General features: G+C 48.9%; 1 protein-coding gene across 5 annotated transcripts in view; it reads left to right on the top strand.

Annotated features, from left to right (window-relative positions):
* The window catches only part of SLC6A9 (solute carrier family 6 member 9), a 198,284-nt gene that overhangs the window by 160,831 nt on the left and 21,520 nt on the right, over positions 1 to 15,933 (top strand). For all 5 annotated transcript variants that reach the window (XM_077450764.1, XM_077450765.1, XM_077450766.1 and 2 more), the window contains 3 exons: positions 4,344 to 4,476; positions 5,537 to 5,671; positions 10,638 to 10,741. In XM_077450764.1, coding sequence (XP_077306890.1) covers positions 4,344 to 4,476; positions 5,537 to 5,671; positions 10,638 to 10,741 — 372 coding nt within the window. The remainder of the gene's footprint in view (positions 1 to 4,343; positions 4,477 to 5,536; positions 5,672 to 10,637; positions 10,742 to 15,933) is intronic.

Consider the following 15,933-nt stretch of genomic DNA (forward strand, 5'->3'; position numbering starts at 1 on the left):
TTGTGAAGTGGAAGGAAAATGATAAATGATACAAATAAATCTGTGAAAAGTGTGGGGGGAGGGGCATTGTGTGATGTCGGGATGTTGGTCCCACCCTGTGTACGCTCCATCGGACAATTGTTGTCGGATTTTCCGCGGACAAATGTTGGATGGCAGGTTTTCAAATTTTCCCGCGGAGACAAAATGTCTGTTGTCGGATTTTCCGGGCGTGTGTACACAAGTCTGTCGGACAAAAGCCCAAAGTACGAACACGCGTTGCTCGGAAGCGAGGAGGAGCCGGGAGCGGTCTCGTCTCGTAAACTAGCGACCGGCATGGCGAATTAACATTCGCGACGCGGCAAATTCTGAAATGTGGAAACGCAGCGCGCAATTCTCTTCTTCCGGGATGATAAGACTGATGGAGTGATTGCAAAACCGATTTTCAAAGGATTTTACACAAGAATAATATTATTATGTTATTTATCCCTCCCCTCCCCCCGGAGTTTATAAGATGAAAGATACAAATATATCGCTGTCTCTTGTTAATGTTACTTTGTATTTTATAAAATGTAACTTCCGACTCCCAACTGTCATTGGAAGTAAAACTCACAGCCAAGGATTTATTATTCTACACAAATGTTTTTATTGTGCATTAAAAAAAGAAAACAAATAAAATCAGACCTGATATCAGCCAATAGAACTTCACCAAAAAGTGCGTCCGAAAATATAGAAAAATAACAAATCAAATCATTATTATTATTCAACCAAAAAACTAAATAAAAGCCTCAGGCGTGTCCGGCTTCTTCACCACGTGCCGCCCGCCCTATAGGCAATAGACGGCGGCAAAGTGGTTTCATAATCCTGATCGGACGTCATATGACGTGATTAGGATTATGAGCCCCCCGGGGGCGCAAATCGCGGCGATCGTTGTTGCGGGGTGTCAGTCTGACACTTTACCACGTGATCAGCTGTGTCCAATCACGGCTGATCACAGTGTAAATAGGAAGAGCCAATGATCGGCTTTTCCTCACTCACGTCTGTCAGACACGAGTAGAGGAGAGCCGATCGACTGCTCCTCTGACAGGGGGGTCTGTGCTGATCGATTATCAGCACAGCCCCCCCCCCGAGGATGCCCACACTGGACCACCAGGGACGCCACCAGACCACCAGGGATGCCAAGGACAAGGTATGCCACCCTAGACCACCAGGGATTCCAGTCAGTGCCACAATGGATGCCAATCAGTGCCCATAATGGATGCCAATCAGTGCCCACAATGGGCATCACTGATTGGCATGCATTATTGTTTGGCACTGATTGGCATCCATTAGTACAGTATAACATAATACAATGCCGCCTATGAGTGCCCACCTGTGCCGCCTATCAGTGCCCACCTGTGCCGCCTATCAGTGCCCATCTGTGCCACCTATCAGTGCCCACCCGTGCCCATCTGTGCCGCCTATCCATGCCCATCTGTGCCACCTATCCATGCCCATCTGTGCCGCCCATCCATGCCAATCCGTGCCAGCTATCAGTGCCAATTTGTGCCACCTATCGGTGCCCATCCATGTCGCCCATCAGTGCCACCCATCAGTGCCGCCTATCAGTGCCCATCAGTGCCACATATCAGTGTCCATCAATGCCACCTCATCGGTGCCACTTCATTGGTGCCACATCATTGGTGCCCATCAGTGCCGCCTTATCAGTGCCCATCAGTGTAGCCCCATTAGTGCCCATAAGTGAAGGAGAAAATGTACTTATTTACAAAGTTTTGAAACTGAAACAAAAAAAAACATTTTTTTTCAAAATGTTCTGTATTTTTTTTGTTTGTAGCGCAAAAAATAAAAACCGTAGAGGTGATCAAATGCCACCAAAAGAAATCTCTATTTGTAGGAAAAAAATGATAAAAATGTCATTTGGGTACAGTGTAGCATGACCGCGCAATTGTCATTCAAAGTGCGACAGCGCTGAAAGCTCAAAATTGGTCTGGGCAGGAAGGTCTTTAAGTGCCCCCCGGTATTGAAGTGGTTAATATAGGGGGTCGGCAATGCCAAGAGTTGGTGAAAGCAGGGGTCCGTCATCCGGAGATAATTCCGAAAATCATCCGGATTATTCTCCTGAAGCTCCCGCAGCAAAGGCATATGACAGAATTGGTCACCATTAATAAAGCAACCAATTTTTGGTCCAATAACTCCTCCTCCTCCTCCTCCTCCTCCTCCTCCTCTTCCTGGACTGGACTTGGGTCAAATCAATAACTCCAAGGCCAATAAAAACACGTTATCTCCTCCGATTCCGCAACGTGGCTGGTTGACGAACGGCCCTTCAGAGATTAAATGAAAAGTGCGAATCGACACTCACCAAACTTCTACTCACACGAAATCAGCAGAAGGAGCCCAAAGGGGGGTGCTAAACAGCTGAAAAACCACGTAGTACGCCACTACGTTCGTGTTTGTTGGCCAACAATTCCTTGGCGTTTGTATGCAAGATAAAATCCAGGCACGCGCCTGCAGACAAAAGTCTGAGGTTTTGTCTGCGGAAAATCCGATCGTGTGTGCGAGGCTTTACATGACAAAATGTGGAACATTTCAAGGGGTATGAATACTTTTTCAAGACACTGTATACAGGCAGTAGATGTATACATACAGCATATACATATATACAGCAGTCCTATAGTATATACACCGGCAGTAGATGGTATACGGCAGTCTTATAGTATATACTGTCAGTAGAGGGTATACAGCAGTCTTATAGTATATACTGTCAGTAGATGGTATACGGCAGTCCTATAGTATATACTGGCAGTAGATGGTATACAGCAGTCTTATAGTATATACTGTCAGTAGATGGTAAGCGGCAGTCTTATAGTATATACTGGCAGTAGATGGTATACGGCAGTCTTATATTATATACTGTCAGTAGATGGTAAACGGCAGTCTTATAGTATATACTGTCAGTAGAGGGTATACAGCAGTCTTATAGTATATACTGTCAGTAGATGGTATACGGCAGTCCTATAGTATATACTGGCAGTAGATGGTATACGGCAGTCTTATAGTATATACTGGCAGTAGAGGGTATACAGCAGTCTTATAGTATATACTGTCAGTAGATGGTATACGGCAGTCCTATAGTATATACTGTCAGTAGATGGTATACAGCAGTCTTATAGTATATACTGTCAGTAGATGGTAAACGGCAGTCTTATAGTATATACTGTCAGTAGAGGGTATACAGCAGTCTTATAGTATATACTGTCAGTAGATGGTAAACGGCAGTCCTATAGTATATACTGTCAGTAGATGGTATACGGCAGTCCTATAGTATATACACTGGCAGTAGATGGTATACAGCAGTGCTATAGTATATACTGTCAGATGGTATACGGCAGTCTTATAGTATATACTGTCAGGTATACGGCAGTCCTATGAAGCACCGTTAGGCGAGCCGGGCCCTCGGTGTGGAATGTGGATGACACAGATCTGGGCTGGCACGCGGTTTCCTCGTATTGTACGCCGGGGGTTTCGCCTTCGCAGTATAAGGTGCTGATTTCCATACGTGAGCTGAATGGGCATTGTGTTATTGTTCCGATGACTGGCGCCTGGCGCTCGCCGTCCCCCCAGCAGTCACCGCGCAGAACAAAGCGCTGGAGATGGCGGCGATAAGACACTTTCAGCGCTGAGATCACTACAAACACTGAAGAGTTTCCTTAGTGGAGGCCGAGTGCCATCTGCGGGCACGCTGCCACCATTCTGCGTGAGGGTGACCTGTGCCGTGGCATTGTCTATAGATAGCTGGCACTGGAGGCAGGGGGCGGGGGTGGGGTGGCAGGAGGTGAGTGCTGTAGGTTGTCCTTTATCAGCTCAGCACTGGCAGAGGAAGAGAGAAGAGCGGAGGGAGCCAGGGACACGCAGCACCAAGCCAGGAAATGCCACATTGACTGGCCAACCCTTGGCATGGTCTCTGGTATGCATGGAACCCGCTGTGCCCCTCCAGCCTAATCAGGGGTCCAATTGACTTACGTGTTTCGAACGCCGTGACCTCTTCCTCAGAGCCGGGGAGGACGTCACCAAGGGTCCCAATGACTTACGCGTTTCGAACGCCGTGACCTCTTCCTCAGAGCCGGGGAGGACATCACCAAGGGTCCCAATGACTTACGCGTTTCGAACGCCGTGACCTCTTCCTCAGAGCCGGGGAGGACGTCACCAAGGGTCCCAATGACTTACCTCTCCTGATACAAAGAGGACAAAATATGTTACAAAGTATCATTCTCACTTCAGTTATAACACGAGGGAAATGGGCCGGTGCCGCCCTGTGCAGGCGCGGCGTACAAAGTCACCCGTGTCACCCCCGTGTCATTGTCTTCCAGGAATTATGTGCTGAAGCTGTCGGACGACATCGGCAATTTCGGGGAGGTTCGGCTGCCCATCCTGGGGTGTCTCGGCCTGTCCTGGGTCGTGGTGTTCCTGTGCCTCATCCGAGGGGTGAAATCCTCCGGGAAGGTGAGACTACCCCGTCTATTACTGTAATCACCCCCCCCGGAGGTCCCCCAAAAAATGTATTGTATAGTTCAGGGGTCAGTAGTATATAATGCAGAGGTCAGTAATGCAGAGTGCAGTGGTCAGGAATATATATTACAGAGTGTAGTTATATGTAGTTATATGTAATGCAGAGTGCAGGGGTCAGTAATATGTACTGCAGAGTGCAGGGGTCAGTAGTATGTAATGCAGGGGTCAGTAGTATGTAATGCAGGGGTCAGTAATATGTATTGCAGAGTTCCGGGGTCAGTAGTATGTAACGCAGAGGTCAGTAACATGTAATGCAGAGGTCAGGGGTCAGTAATATGTATTGCAGAGTTCAGGGGTCAGTAGTAAGTAACGCAGAGGTCAGTAATATGTAATGCAGAGGTCAGTAGTATATAATGTAGAGTGCAGGGGTTAGTAGTATGTAACGCAGAGGTCAGTAATATGTAATGTAGAGCGCAGGGATCAGTAGTATGTAATGCAGAGGTCTGTAGTATGTAATGCAGAGAGCAGGGGTCAGTAGTATGTAATGCAGAGCGCAGGGGTCTGTAGTATGTAATACAGAACGCAGAGGTCAGTAGTATGTAATGTAGAGCGCAGGGGTCAGTAGTATGTAATGCAGGGGTCTGTAGTATGTAATGCAGAGCGCAGGGGTCAGTAGTATGTAATGCAGAGCGCAGGGGTCTGTAGTATGTAATACAGAACGCAGAGGTCAGTAGTATGTAATGCAGAGCGCAGGGGTCAGTAGTATGTAATGCAGAGCGCAGGGGTCTGTAGTATGTAATGCAGAGCGCAGAGGTCAGTAGTATGTAATGCAGAACGCAGAGGTCAGTAGTATGTAATGCAGAGGTCAAGCCCTGGCTGGGCGGGGCCGGATTGATCGGTTGCCTCCTTTATCCCATTTGACACAACTTAGGAAACTCTGCAAAACATTTTTTCTGATAACAATAGAAGAGATTTTGTATTTAATGGAATTATTTATAAATTGATTTCCAATCCTCCTAACCCCCCCTCTCTGGTCTCTCTGCCCCCCCCCCAGGTGGTCTATTTCACAGCCACCTTCCCCTATGTGGTCCTCACCATCCTCTTTGTTCGTGGCATTACCCTGGAGGGCGCCGTCTCCGGGATCATGTATTACCTGACACCGCAGTGGGACAAGATCCTGGAAGCCAAGGTAATCCATAGTGTCATTGTACGGGGGAGGGGGCGACCTCTGAGGGTCAGAGAAGATCCCTCCCCCATCGTACACACCATGCAGTCCTGTGCATCCCCATATCATGGAACAAGAGGGAACTTTTTAAAATGTTCTTCTGCTATATACTGAATATTATGTGGGGCCCTTTAGAGGCGTCAGGGGCCACAGATGAGGCTCCCTGCACCTTACATGTTGACAATCTCTGGTGTCGCATAATAACACAGGATGATAGCGCCATCTTGTGGCCAAATCAGTATCAGCCCTGGGGTACTTCCTGAGCGGCCCTATCAGACCCCAGCACTCAGTATTGGAATCCATTCATCTGTAAAGAGGCTGTAATGACTGAGATCTCTAGCAGTCTCATATTGCATGTCCCCATTATCTCCTGCACTGTGTCCTCCAATGCCCCTCTTGCAGGTCTGCAGTCTCTGAGTGTCCTCTCCAGGATGTCTGCAGTCTCTAACAGTCTTCTTTTATATTCTGAATATTATGTGGGGGCCTTTTGGAGATGTCAGGGGCCAAAGTTGAGCCCCCTTCTCCTTACATGTTGACAGCCTCTGATATAGCATGATAATGCTGGATGACATTGCCATCTTGTGGCCAAATCAATATCAGCAGTGCACAGAGGTCAGGAGTAAGTAATGCAGAGTGCAGAGGTCAGGAGTAAGTAATGCAGAGTGCAGAGGTCAGCAGTAAGTAATGCAGAGTGCAGAGGTCACTAATTTGTAATGCAGAGTGCAGAGGTCAGGAGTAAGTAATGCAGAGTGCAGAGGTCAGGAGTAAGTAATGCAGAGTGCAGAGGTCAGGAGTAAGTAATGCAGAGTGCAGAGGTCACTAATTTGTAATGCAGAGTGCAGATGTCAGGAGTAAGTATTGCAGAGTGCAGATGTCAGGAGTAAGTATTGCAGAGTGCAGAGGTCAGGGGTATTATAGAGTGCAGAGGTCAGGAGTATGTATTACAGAGTGCAGAGGTCACTAATTTGTAATGCAGAGTGCAGAGGTCAGGAGTAAGTATTACAGAGTGCAGAGGTCACTAATTTGTAATGCAGAGATGAGGGTCAGAAATAAGTAACTCGGAGTGCAGGAGCCAAGGAGCAATACATAGTGCAGAGGTCAGAAGTATGTAACATGCAGTGCAGGGGTCAGTAGTAAGTAACACCGAGTACTTGCTGTGCTGCTCTTTGCAGACTTCAGCAGCCAGTAGTGGAATCTTTTATTTGTATAGAGGCTGTAATGACTGAGATCTCTAGCAGTCTCATGTTGCATGTCCTCATTATCTCCTGTATTGTGTCCTCCACCACCCCCCTGTTCCAGGTCTGCAGTCTGGTTGTCTTCTCTGGTATGTCTGAGGTCTCTGAAAGTCTTCTGGTATATTCTGAATATTATGTGGGGCCCTTTGGAGATGTCAGGGGCCAAATTTGAGGTTTCCTACACCTTGCATGTGGGCAATCTCTGGTGTATTATAATAACACAGGATGATATCGCCATCTGGTGGCCGACTCAATATCAACCCTTTAGTACTTCCTGAGTTGCTCTTTACAGTCCCCCAGCAGTCAGTATTGGAATCATTCATCTGTAAAGAGGCTGTAATGATGAGATCTCTAGCAGTCTCGTGTTGCATGTCCCCATTATCTCCTATACTGTGTCCTCCACCCAGGACTGGTGCAAGGATTTTTGACACCCTAGGCGAAAGCTCATTTTATCGCCCCCCCCCCGTTGGCTCCACCCCTGACTGACCCCACCCCCTTTGCCCAGCCCATGTGACAGGAGGTGGCGCTTTTCAGGAAGCATGGGCTCTCCTTTAGCGCTCCAGTGCTGCACTGCGCCTCTAAGTACACTACTGGTTGGACGGAGCAGCTGCCTGATACTGATATAGTTACATGCTGCAGCCTGCAGAGCATGCAGACGCGGAGGGAAACCAGTGGCCGGGTGCCCCTAGGCAGCATTGCACCCTAGGCAGTTGCCTAGTTTGCCTAGTGGTAGCACCAGCCCTGCCTCCACCGCCCCTGTTGCAGGCCCGCATTGTCTGGTCATCCTCTAGTACAAGGGTCTCAAACTGGTGGCCCTCCAGCTGTTGCAAAACTACAAGTCCCATGAGGCCTTGCAAGGCTGACAGTTACAAGCTTGACTCCCTCAGGCAGAGGCATGATGGGACTTGTAGTTTTGCAACAGCTGGAGGGCCACCAGTTTGAGACCCCTGCTAGTATGTCTGCAGTCTCTGACAGTCTTCTGTTATATTCTGAATATTATGTGTGGCCCTTTAGAGATGTCAGGGGCCACAGTTGAGGGCCCCTAAACCTTGCATGTTGACAGCCACTTAAGTAGTATAAGGCAGGATGATATCGCCATCTTGTGGCCAAATCAATATAAGCACGTGAGACTTCAGATCACGAAATTATCACAAATGTCCGGCCAGCGGTGATCACAAGGAACCCAACCGTGGATGAGCCGAATGTTTGCTGTGCATTGTTTGTATGTCGCTTTACATTTGATTTATATAAATATTATAAATATAGTTATGAGGAAAGGTTGTGAGCTCTGAACTTATTCTCTCTGGAGAAGAGACGCCTGAGAGGGGATATGATTTCATTATATAAATACCGGACTGGTGACCCCACAATATATAAATACCGGACTGGTGACCCCACAATATATAAATACAGGACTGGTGACCCCACAATATATAAATACCGGACTGGTGACCCCACAATATATAAATACCGGACTGGTGACCCCACAATATATAAACACCGGACTGGTGACCCCACAATATATAAATACCGGACTGGTGACCCCACAATATATAAATACCAGACTGGTGACCCCACAATATATAAATACCGGACTGGTGACCCCACAATATATAAATACCGGACTGGTGACCCCACAATATACAAATACCAGACTGATGACCTCACAATATATAAATACCGGACTGGTGACCCCACAATATATAAATACATAACTGGTGACCCCACAATATATAAATACCGGACTGGTGACCCCACAATATACAAATACCGGGCTGGTGACCCCACAATATATAAATACCGGACTGATGACCTCACAATATATAAATACCGGACTGGTGACCCCACAATATATGAATACATAACTGGTGACCCCACAATATATAAATACCGGACTGGTGACCCCACAATATACAAATACCGGGCTGGTGACCCCACAATATATAAATACCAGACTGATGACCTCACAATATATAAATACCGGACTGGTGACCCCACAATATATATATACCGGACTGGTGACCCCACAATATATAAATACGTTACTGGTGACCCCACAATATATATATACCGGACTGGTGACCCCACAATATATAAATACCGGACTGGTGACCCCACAATATATAAATACCGGACTGGTGACCCCACAATAGGTAGAAAACTTTTTCATGGAAGGGAGTTTAACAAGACTCGTGGCCACTTATTAAAATTAGAAGAAAAGAGGTTTAACCTTAAACTACGTAGAGGGTTCTTTACTGTAAGAGCGACAAGGATGTGGAATTCCCTTCCACAGGCGGTGGTCTCAGAGGGGAGGATTGATAGTTTATAAAAACTATTAGATAATCACCTGAACGACCACAACACACAGGGATATACAATGTTATATTGACATATAATCACACAACATACATGATATACAATGTTATATTGACATATAATCACACAACATACATGATATACAATGTTATATTGACATATAATCACAGACATAGGTTGGACTTGATGGACTTGTGTCTACTTTGAAACTATGTAACTATAAAGGGAACACAAAGAAGAAACCAAATAGGTATCAACAGGTCGGACTTTTAAGGCATGGAAACAAATAAGAAAGTAACAAAATAGTTTATTAATAGAAAATACACAATATCATAACAGTGTTCAAAAAAATATATAAAAATCATATAAAATGATACAAATTGTACATTGAGCCCTTGTGTGTCACATCTACACATTTCGCTGTAAAGGCTTCCTCAGGACACGGAAAAAGGTTCAAAGACGTAGCAAGAGAGAGCAAAATAAATCTCACCATCTTCAAATGGGCTGCGCCTCAAGTACAAATGTCATAGCAACCAGGACTCATCTAAATATATGGAGAAAGTCAACCACGCTGTGATAGGGCAGACAGCACGTGGCACGTTCTGATGAATACAAAGATTAATACTTGCTTATAGCAGGGGCAAAAAAGTCTTATTCCACATCCAACCATCAATGGGGCCAACCAATGAAGGACAGATTACCATCCAACTGAAGCTTAGTAGACGCTGATAGCAGATAGTGTACCCCGAGCAGCATAATTAGCAGCTAAGGTAAAAATATTTAAGTGGAACAAAGAAAGCGGGCCCCTGGGTGACAGCCCAGCGCTGTGTATGGTTTTATTTTTGGTTGTGTCCTGGTTGCTATGACATTTCTATTTGGCGAAACGCGTAGACGCGAGGCACAAGGGCTCAATGTACAAATTGTATCATTTTATATGATTTTTATATTCTTTTTTTGAACATTGTTATGGTATTGTGTATTTTCTAATAATAAACTATTTTGTTACTTTCTTATTTGTTTCCACGCCTTAAAAGTCTGACCTGTTGATACCTATTTGGTATCTTCTTTGTTTTCCTTTGATATATATACGGATGAGGCACTGCGGGTGCTCCCTCCTCTTCCCCTATTTCTTATGTAACTATAAAGTTTTATTGTGTTTGAATTGAAGTCCCGGGTTTGTAGAATGCTGTTTGTAGCTCTTTTATCTCCGTTGTGACGATGACGGTGACTGCGGATTCTTCATGGTGTTATATGTGCGTTTTATTCCCAGATAATCGCTGACATTAAACCAAGAGAAGTCCTTGTCCTATAATCCGGCCTTGTACATTATTGTCACATATAATGGGGATTTATAGGAGTTTCTTTGTGTCCTCCTGCAGGTTTGGGGTGATGCCGCCTCTCAGATATTCTACTCTCTGGGATGTGCGTGGGGGGGACTTATCACAATGGCTTCCTACAACAAGTTTCACAACAACTGTTACAGGTAAGTGGTCACTGGCTGGGGTCAACCTGGACTTGGCTCATAAAACTGGGGATCCTCCTCCGGTCCTGGATATACCTGATATATTATTATTATTATACAGGATTTATATAGTGCCAACATTATACACGGCTCTTTACAATATTTAAACGGAGACAGTACAGTTAGAATACAATTCAGTACAAGAAGGTTAGGAGGACTCTGCTCCTCAGAGCTTACAATCTAAAAGAGAAGGGACGGTGCTACAGAAGATAACTGTATAGGGTGGAGCTTTTCAAGAAAATAAAATGTATTTGTTAGGTGGAGGTGGGATAGGCTTCCCCGAGGAGATGAGTTTTCAGGGGCCCCCTGAAGGCAGTCGGAGTAGGGGATAGCTGGACAGATTGGTGTAGGGGGTTCCAGAGGATGGGAGTGACTCCTTAGAAGTTCTGGAGGCGAACATGGGAGGAGACGACAAGAAGGCTAGGGAGCAGGAGGTCTCAGGAGGACCGTTTGGGTAATACTTGATATTGAGGTTGGCGATGTAGCTCGGGCAGAGTTCTGGATTTTGCTTTGTATGTTGTTACTATTTTTTGTTGGGTGAGTGGAAGGGAGGGTTTTGCAGAGAGGGGTGGAGGACACTGAATGGAGACCAGTGGAGGGATTGGTAGAGAGGGGTGGAGGACACTGAATGGAGGTCAGTGGAGGGATTGGTAGAGAGGGGTGGAGGACACTGAATGGAGGTCAGTGGAGGGATTGGTAGAGAGGGGTGGAGGACACTGAATGGAGACCAGTGGAGGGATTGGTAGAGAGGGGTGGAAGACACTGAATGGAGACCGGTGGAAGGATTGGCTCAGAGGGGTGGAGGACACTGAATGGAGACCAGTGGAGGGATTGGTAGAGAGGGGTGGAGGACACTGAATGGAGACCAGTGGAGGGATTGGCAGAGAGGGATGGAGGACACTGAATGGAGACCAGTGGAGGGATTGGTAGAGAGGGGTGGAAGACACTGAATGGAGACCAGTGGAAGGATTGGCTGAGAGGGGTGGAGGACACTGAATGGAGACCAGTGTAGGGATTGGTAGAGAGGGGTGGAGGACACTGAATGGAGACCAGTGGAGGGATTGGTAGAGAGGGGTGGAGGACGCTGAGTGGAGACCAGTGGAAGGATTGGCTGAGAGGGGTGGAGGACACTGAATGGAGGTCAGTGGAGGGATTGGCAGAGAGGGGTGGAGGACACTGAATGGAGGTCAGTGGAGGGATTGGTAGAGAGGGATGGAGGACACTGAATGGAGACCAGTGGAGGGATTGGTAGAGAGGGGTGGAAGACACTGAATGGAGACCAGTGGAAGGATTGGCTGAGAGGGGTGGAGGACACTGAATGGAGACCAGTGTAGGGATTGGTAGGGAGGGGTGGAGGACACTGAATGGAGACCAGTGGAGGGATTGGTAGAGAGGGGTGGAGGACGCTGAGTGGAGACCAGTGGAAGGATTGGCTGAGAGGGGTGGAGGACACTGAATGGAGGTCAGTGAAGGGATTGGCAGAGAGGGGTGGAGGACACTGAATGGAGACCAGTGGAAGGATTGGCTGAGAGGGGTGGAGGACACTGAATGGAGGTCAGTGGAGGGATTGGCAGAGAGGGGTGGAGGACACTGAATGGAGACCAGTGGAGGGATTGGTAGAGAGGGGTGGAAGACACTGAATGGAGACCAGTGGAAGGATTGGCTGAGAGGGGTGGAGGACACTGAATGGAGGTCAGTGGAGGGATTGGTAGAGAGGGGTGGAGGACACTGAATGGAGACCAGTGGAGGGATTGGCAGAGAGGGATGGAGGACACTGAATGGAGACCAGTGGAGGGATTGGTAGAGAGGGGTGGAAGACACTGAATGGAGACCAGTGGAAGGATTGGCTGAGAGGGGTGGAGGACACTGAATGGAGACCAGTGTAGGGATTGGTAGAGAGGGGTGGAGGACACTGAATGGAGACCAGTGGAGGGATTGGTAGAGAGGGGTGGAGGACGCTGAGTGGAGACCAGTGGAAGGATTGGTAGAGAGGGGTGGAGGACACTGAATGGAGACCAGTGGAGGGATTGGTAGAGACGGGGGGGGACACTGAATGGAGGTCAGTGTAGGGATTGGTAGAGAGGGGTGGAAGACACTGAATGGAGACCAGTGGAAGGATTGGCTGAGAGGGGTGGAGGACACTGAATGGAGACCAGTGGAGGGATTGGTAGAGAGGGGTGGAGGACACTGAATGGAGGTCAGTGGAGAGATTGGTAGAGAGGGATGGAGGACACTGAATGGAGACCAGTGGAGGGATTGGTAGAGAGGGATGGAGGACACTGAATGGAGACCAGTGGAGGGATTGGCAGAGAGGGATGGAGGACACTGAATGGAGACCAGTGGAGGGATTGGTAGAGAGGGGTGGAAGACACTGAATGGAGACCAGTGGAAGGATTGGCTGAGAGGGGTGGAGGACACTGAATGGAGACCAGTGTAGGGATTGGTAGAGAGGGGTGGAGGACACTGAATGGAGACCAGTGGAGGGATTGGTAGAGAGGGGTGGAGGACACTGAATGGAGACCAGTGGAGGGATTGGTAGAGAGGGGTGGAGGACGCTGAGTGGAGACCAGTGGAAGGATTGGTAGAGAGGGGTGGAGGACACTGAATGGAGACCAGTGGAGGGATTGGTAGAGACGGGGGGGGGGACACTGAATGGAGACCAGTGTAGGGATTGGTAGAGAGGGGTGGAGGACACTGAATGGAGACCAGTGGAGGGATTGGTAGAGAGGGGTGGAGGACGCTGAGTGGAGACCAGTGGAAGGATTGGTAGAGAGGGGTGGAGGACACTGAATGGAGACCAGTGGAGGGATTGGTAGAGACGGGGGGGGACACTGAATGGAGGTCAGTGTAGGGATTGGTAGAGAGGGGTGGAAGACACTGAATGGAGACCAGTGGAGGGATTGGCTGAGAGGGGTGGAGGACACTGAATGGAGACCAGTGGAGGGATTGGTAGAGAGGGGTGGAGGACACTGAATGGAGACCAGTGGAGGGATTGGCAGAGAGGGGTGGAGGACACTGAATGGAGACCAGTGGAGGGATTGGTAGAGGGGGGTGGAGGACACTGAATGGAGACCAGTGGAGGGATTGGTAGAGAGGGATGGAAGACACTGAATGGAGACCAGTGGAAGGATTGGCTGAGAGGGGTGGAGGACACTGAATGGAGACCAGTGTAGGGATTGGTAGAGAGGGGTGGAGGACACTGAATGGAGACCAGTGGAGGGATTGGTAGAGAGGGGTGGAGGACGCTGAGTGGAGACCAGTGGAGGGATTGGTAGAGAGGGGGGGGACACTGAATGGAGGTCAGTGGGGGGATTGGTAGAGAGGGGTGGAAGACACTGAATGGAGACCAGTGGAAGGATTGGCTGAGAGGGGTGGAGGACACTGAATGGAGACCAGTGGAGGGATTGGTAGAGAGGGGTGGAGGACACTGAATGGAGGTCAGTGGAGAGATTGGTAGAGAGGGGTGGAGGACACTGAATGGAAACCAGTGGAGGGATTGGTAGAGAGGGGTGGAGGACACTGAATGGAGACCAGTGGAGGGATTGGTAGAGAGGGGTGGAGGACACTGAATGGAGGTCAGTGGAGAGATTGGTAGAGAGGGGTGGAGGACACTGAATGGAAACCAGTGGAGGGATTGGTAGAGAGGGGTGGAGGACACTGAATGGAGGTCAGTGGAGGGATTGGTAGAGAGGGGTGGAGGACACTGAATGGAGGTCAGTGGAGGGATTGGTAGAGAGGGGGTGGAGGACACTGAATGGAGGTCAGTGTAGGGATTGGTAGAGAGGGGTGGAGGACACTGAATGGAGACCAGTGGAGGGATTGGTAGAGAGGGGGGGGACACTGAATGGAGGTCAGTGGAGGGATTGGTAGAGAGGGGTGGAAGACACTGAATGGAGACCAGTGGAAGGATTGGCTGAGAGGGGTGGAGGACACTGAATGGAGACCAGTGGAGGGATTGGTAGAGAGGGGTGGAGGACACTGAATGGAGGTCAGTGGAGAGATTGGTAGAGAGGGGTGGAGGACACTGAATGGAAACCAGTGGAGGGATTGGTAGAGAGGGGTGGAGGACACTGAATGGAGGTCAGTGTAGGGATTGGTAGAGAGGGGTGGAGGACACTGAATGGAGGTCAGTGGAAGGATTGGCTGAGAGGGGTGGAGGACACTGAATGGAGACCAGTGGAGGGATTGGTAGAGAGGGGTGGAGGACACTGAATGGAGGTCAGTGGAGGGATTGGTAGAGAGGGGTGGAGGACACTGAATGGAGATCAGTGGAGGGATTGGTAGAGAGGGGTGGAGGACACTGAATGGAGGTCAGTGGAGAGATTGGTAGAGAGGGGTGGAGGACACTGAATGGAAACCAGTGGAGGGATTGGTAGAGAGGGGTGGAGGACACTGAATGGGGACCAGTGGAGGGATTGGCAGAGAGGGGTGGAGGACACTGAATGGAGGTCAGTGGAGGGATTGGTAGAGAGGGGTGGAGGACACTGAATGGAGACCAGTGGAGGGATTGGTAGAGAGGGGTGGAGGACACTGAATGGAGGTCAGTGGAGGGATTGGTAGAGAGGGGTGGAGGACACTGAATGGAGACCAGTGGAGGGATTGGCAGAGAGGGGTGGAGGACTCTGAATGGAGACCAGTGGAGGGATTGGTAGAGAGGGGTGGAGGACACTGAATGGAGACCAGTGGAGGGATTGGCAGAGAGGGATGGAGGACACTGAATGGAGACCAGTGGAGGGATTGGTAGAGAGGGGTGGAAGACACTGAATGGAGACCAGTGGAAGGATTGGCTGAGAGGGGTGGAGGACACTGAATGGAGACCAGTGTAGGGATTGGTAGAGAGGGGTGGAGGACACTGAATGGAGATCAGTGGAGGGATTGGTAGAGAGGGGTGGAGGACACTGAATGGAGACCAGTGGAGGGATTGGTAGAGAGGGGTGGAGGACGCTGAGTGGAGACCAGTGGAAGGATTGGTAGAGAGGGGTGGAGGACACTGAATGGAGACCAGTGGAGGGATTGGTAGAGAGGGGTGGAAGACACTGAATGGAGACCAGTGGAAGGATTGGCTGAGAGGGGTGGAGGACACTGAATGGAGACCAGTGGAGGGATTGGTAGAGAGGGGTGGAGGACACTGAATGGAGACCAGTGGAGGGATT

The sequence above is a fragment of the Lithobates pipiens genome, unplaced genomic scaffold (genome assembly GCF_037356315.1).
Source record: "Lithobates pipiens isolate NorthernLeopardFrog02 unplaced genomic scaffold, aLitPip1_a1.2 Scaffold_23, whole genome shotgun sequence".
In the NCBI taxonomy this organism is placed as follows: Eukaryota; Metazoa; Chordata; class Amphibia; order Anura; family Ranidae; genus Lithobates; species Lithobates pipiens.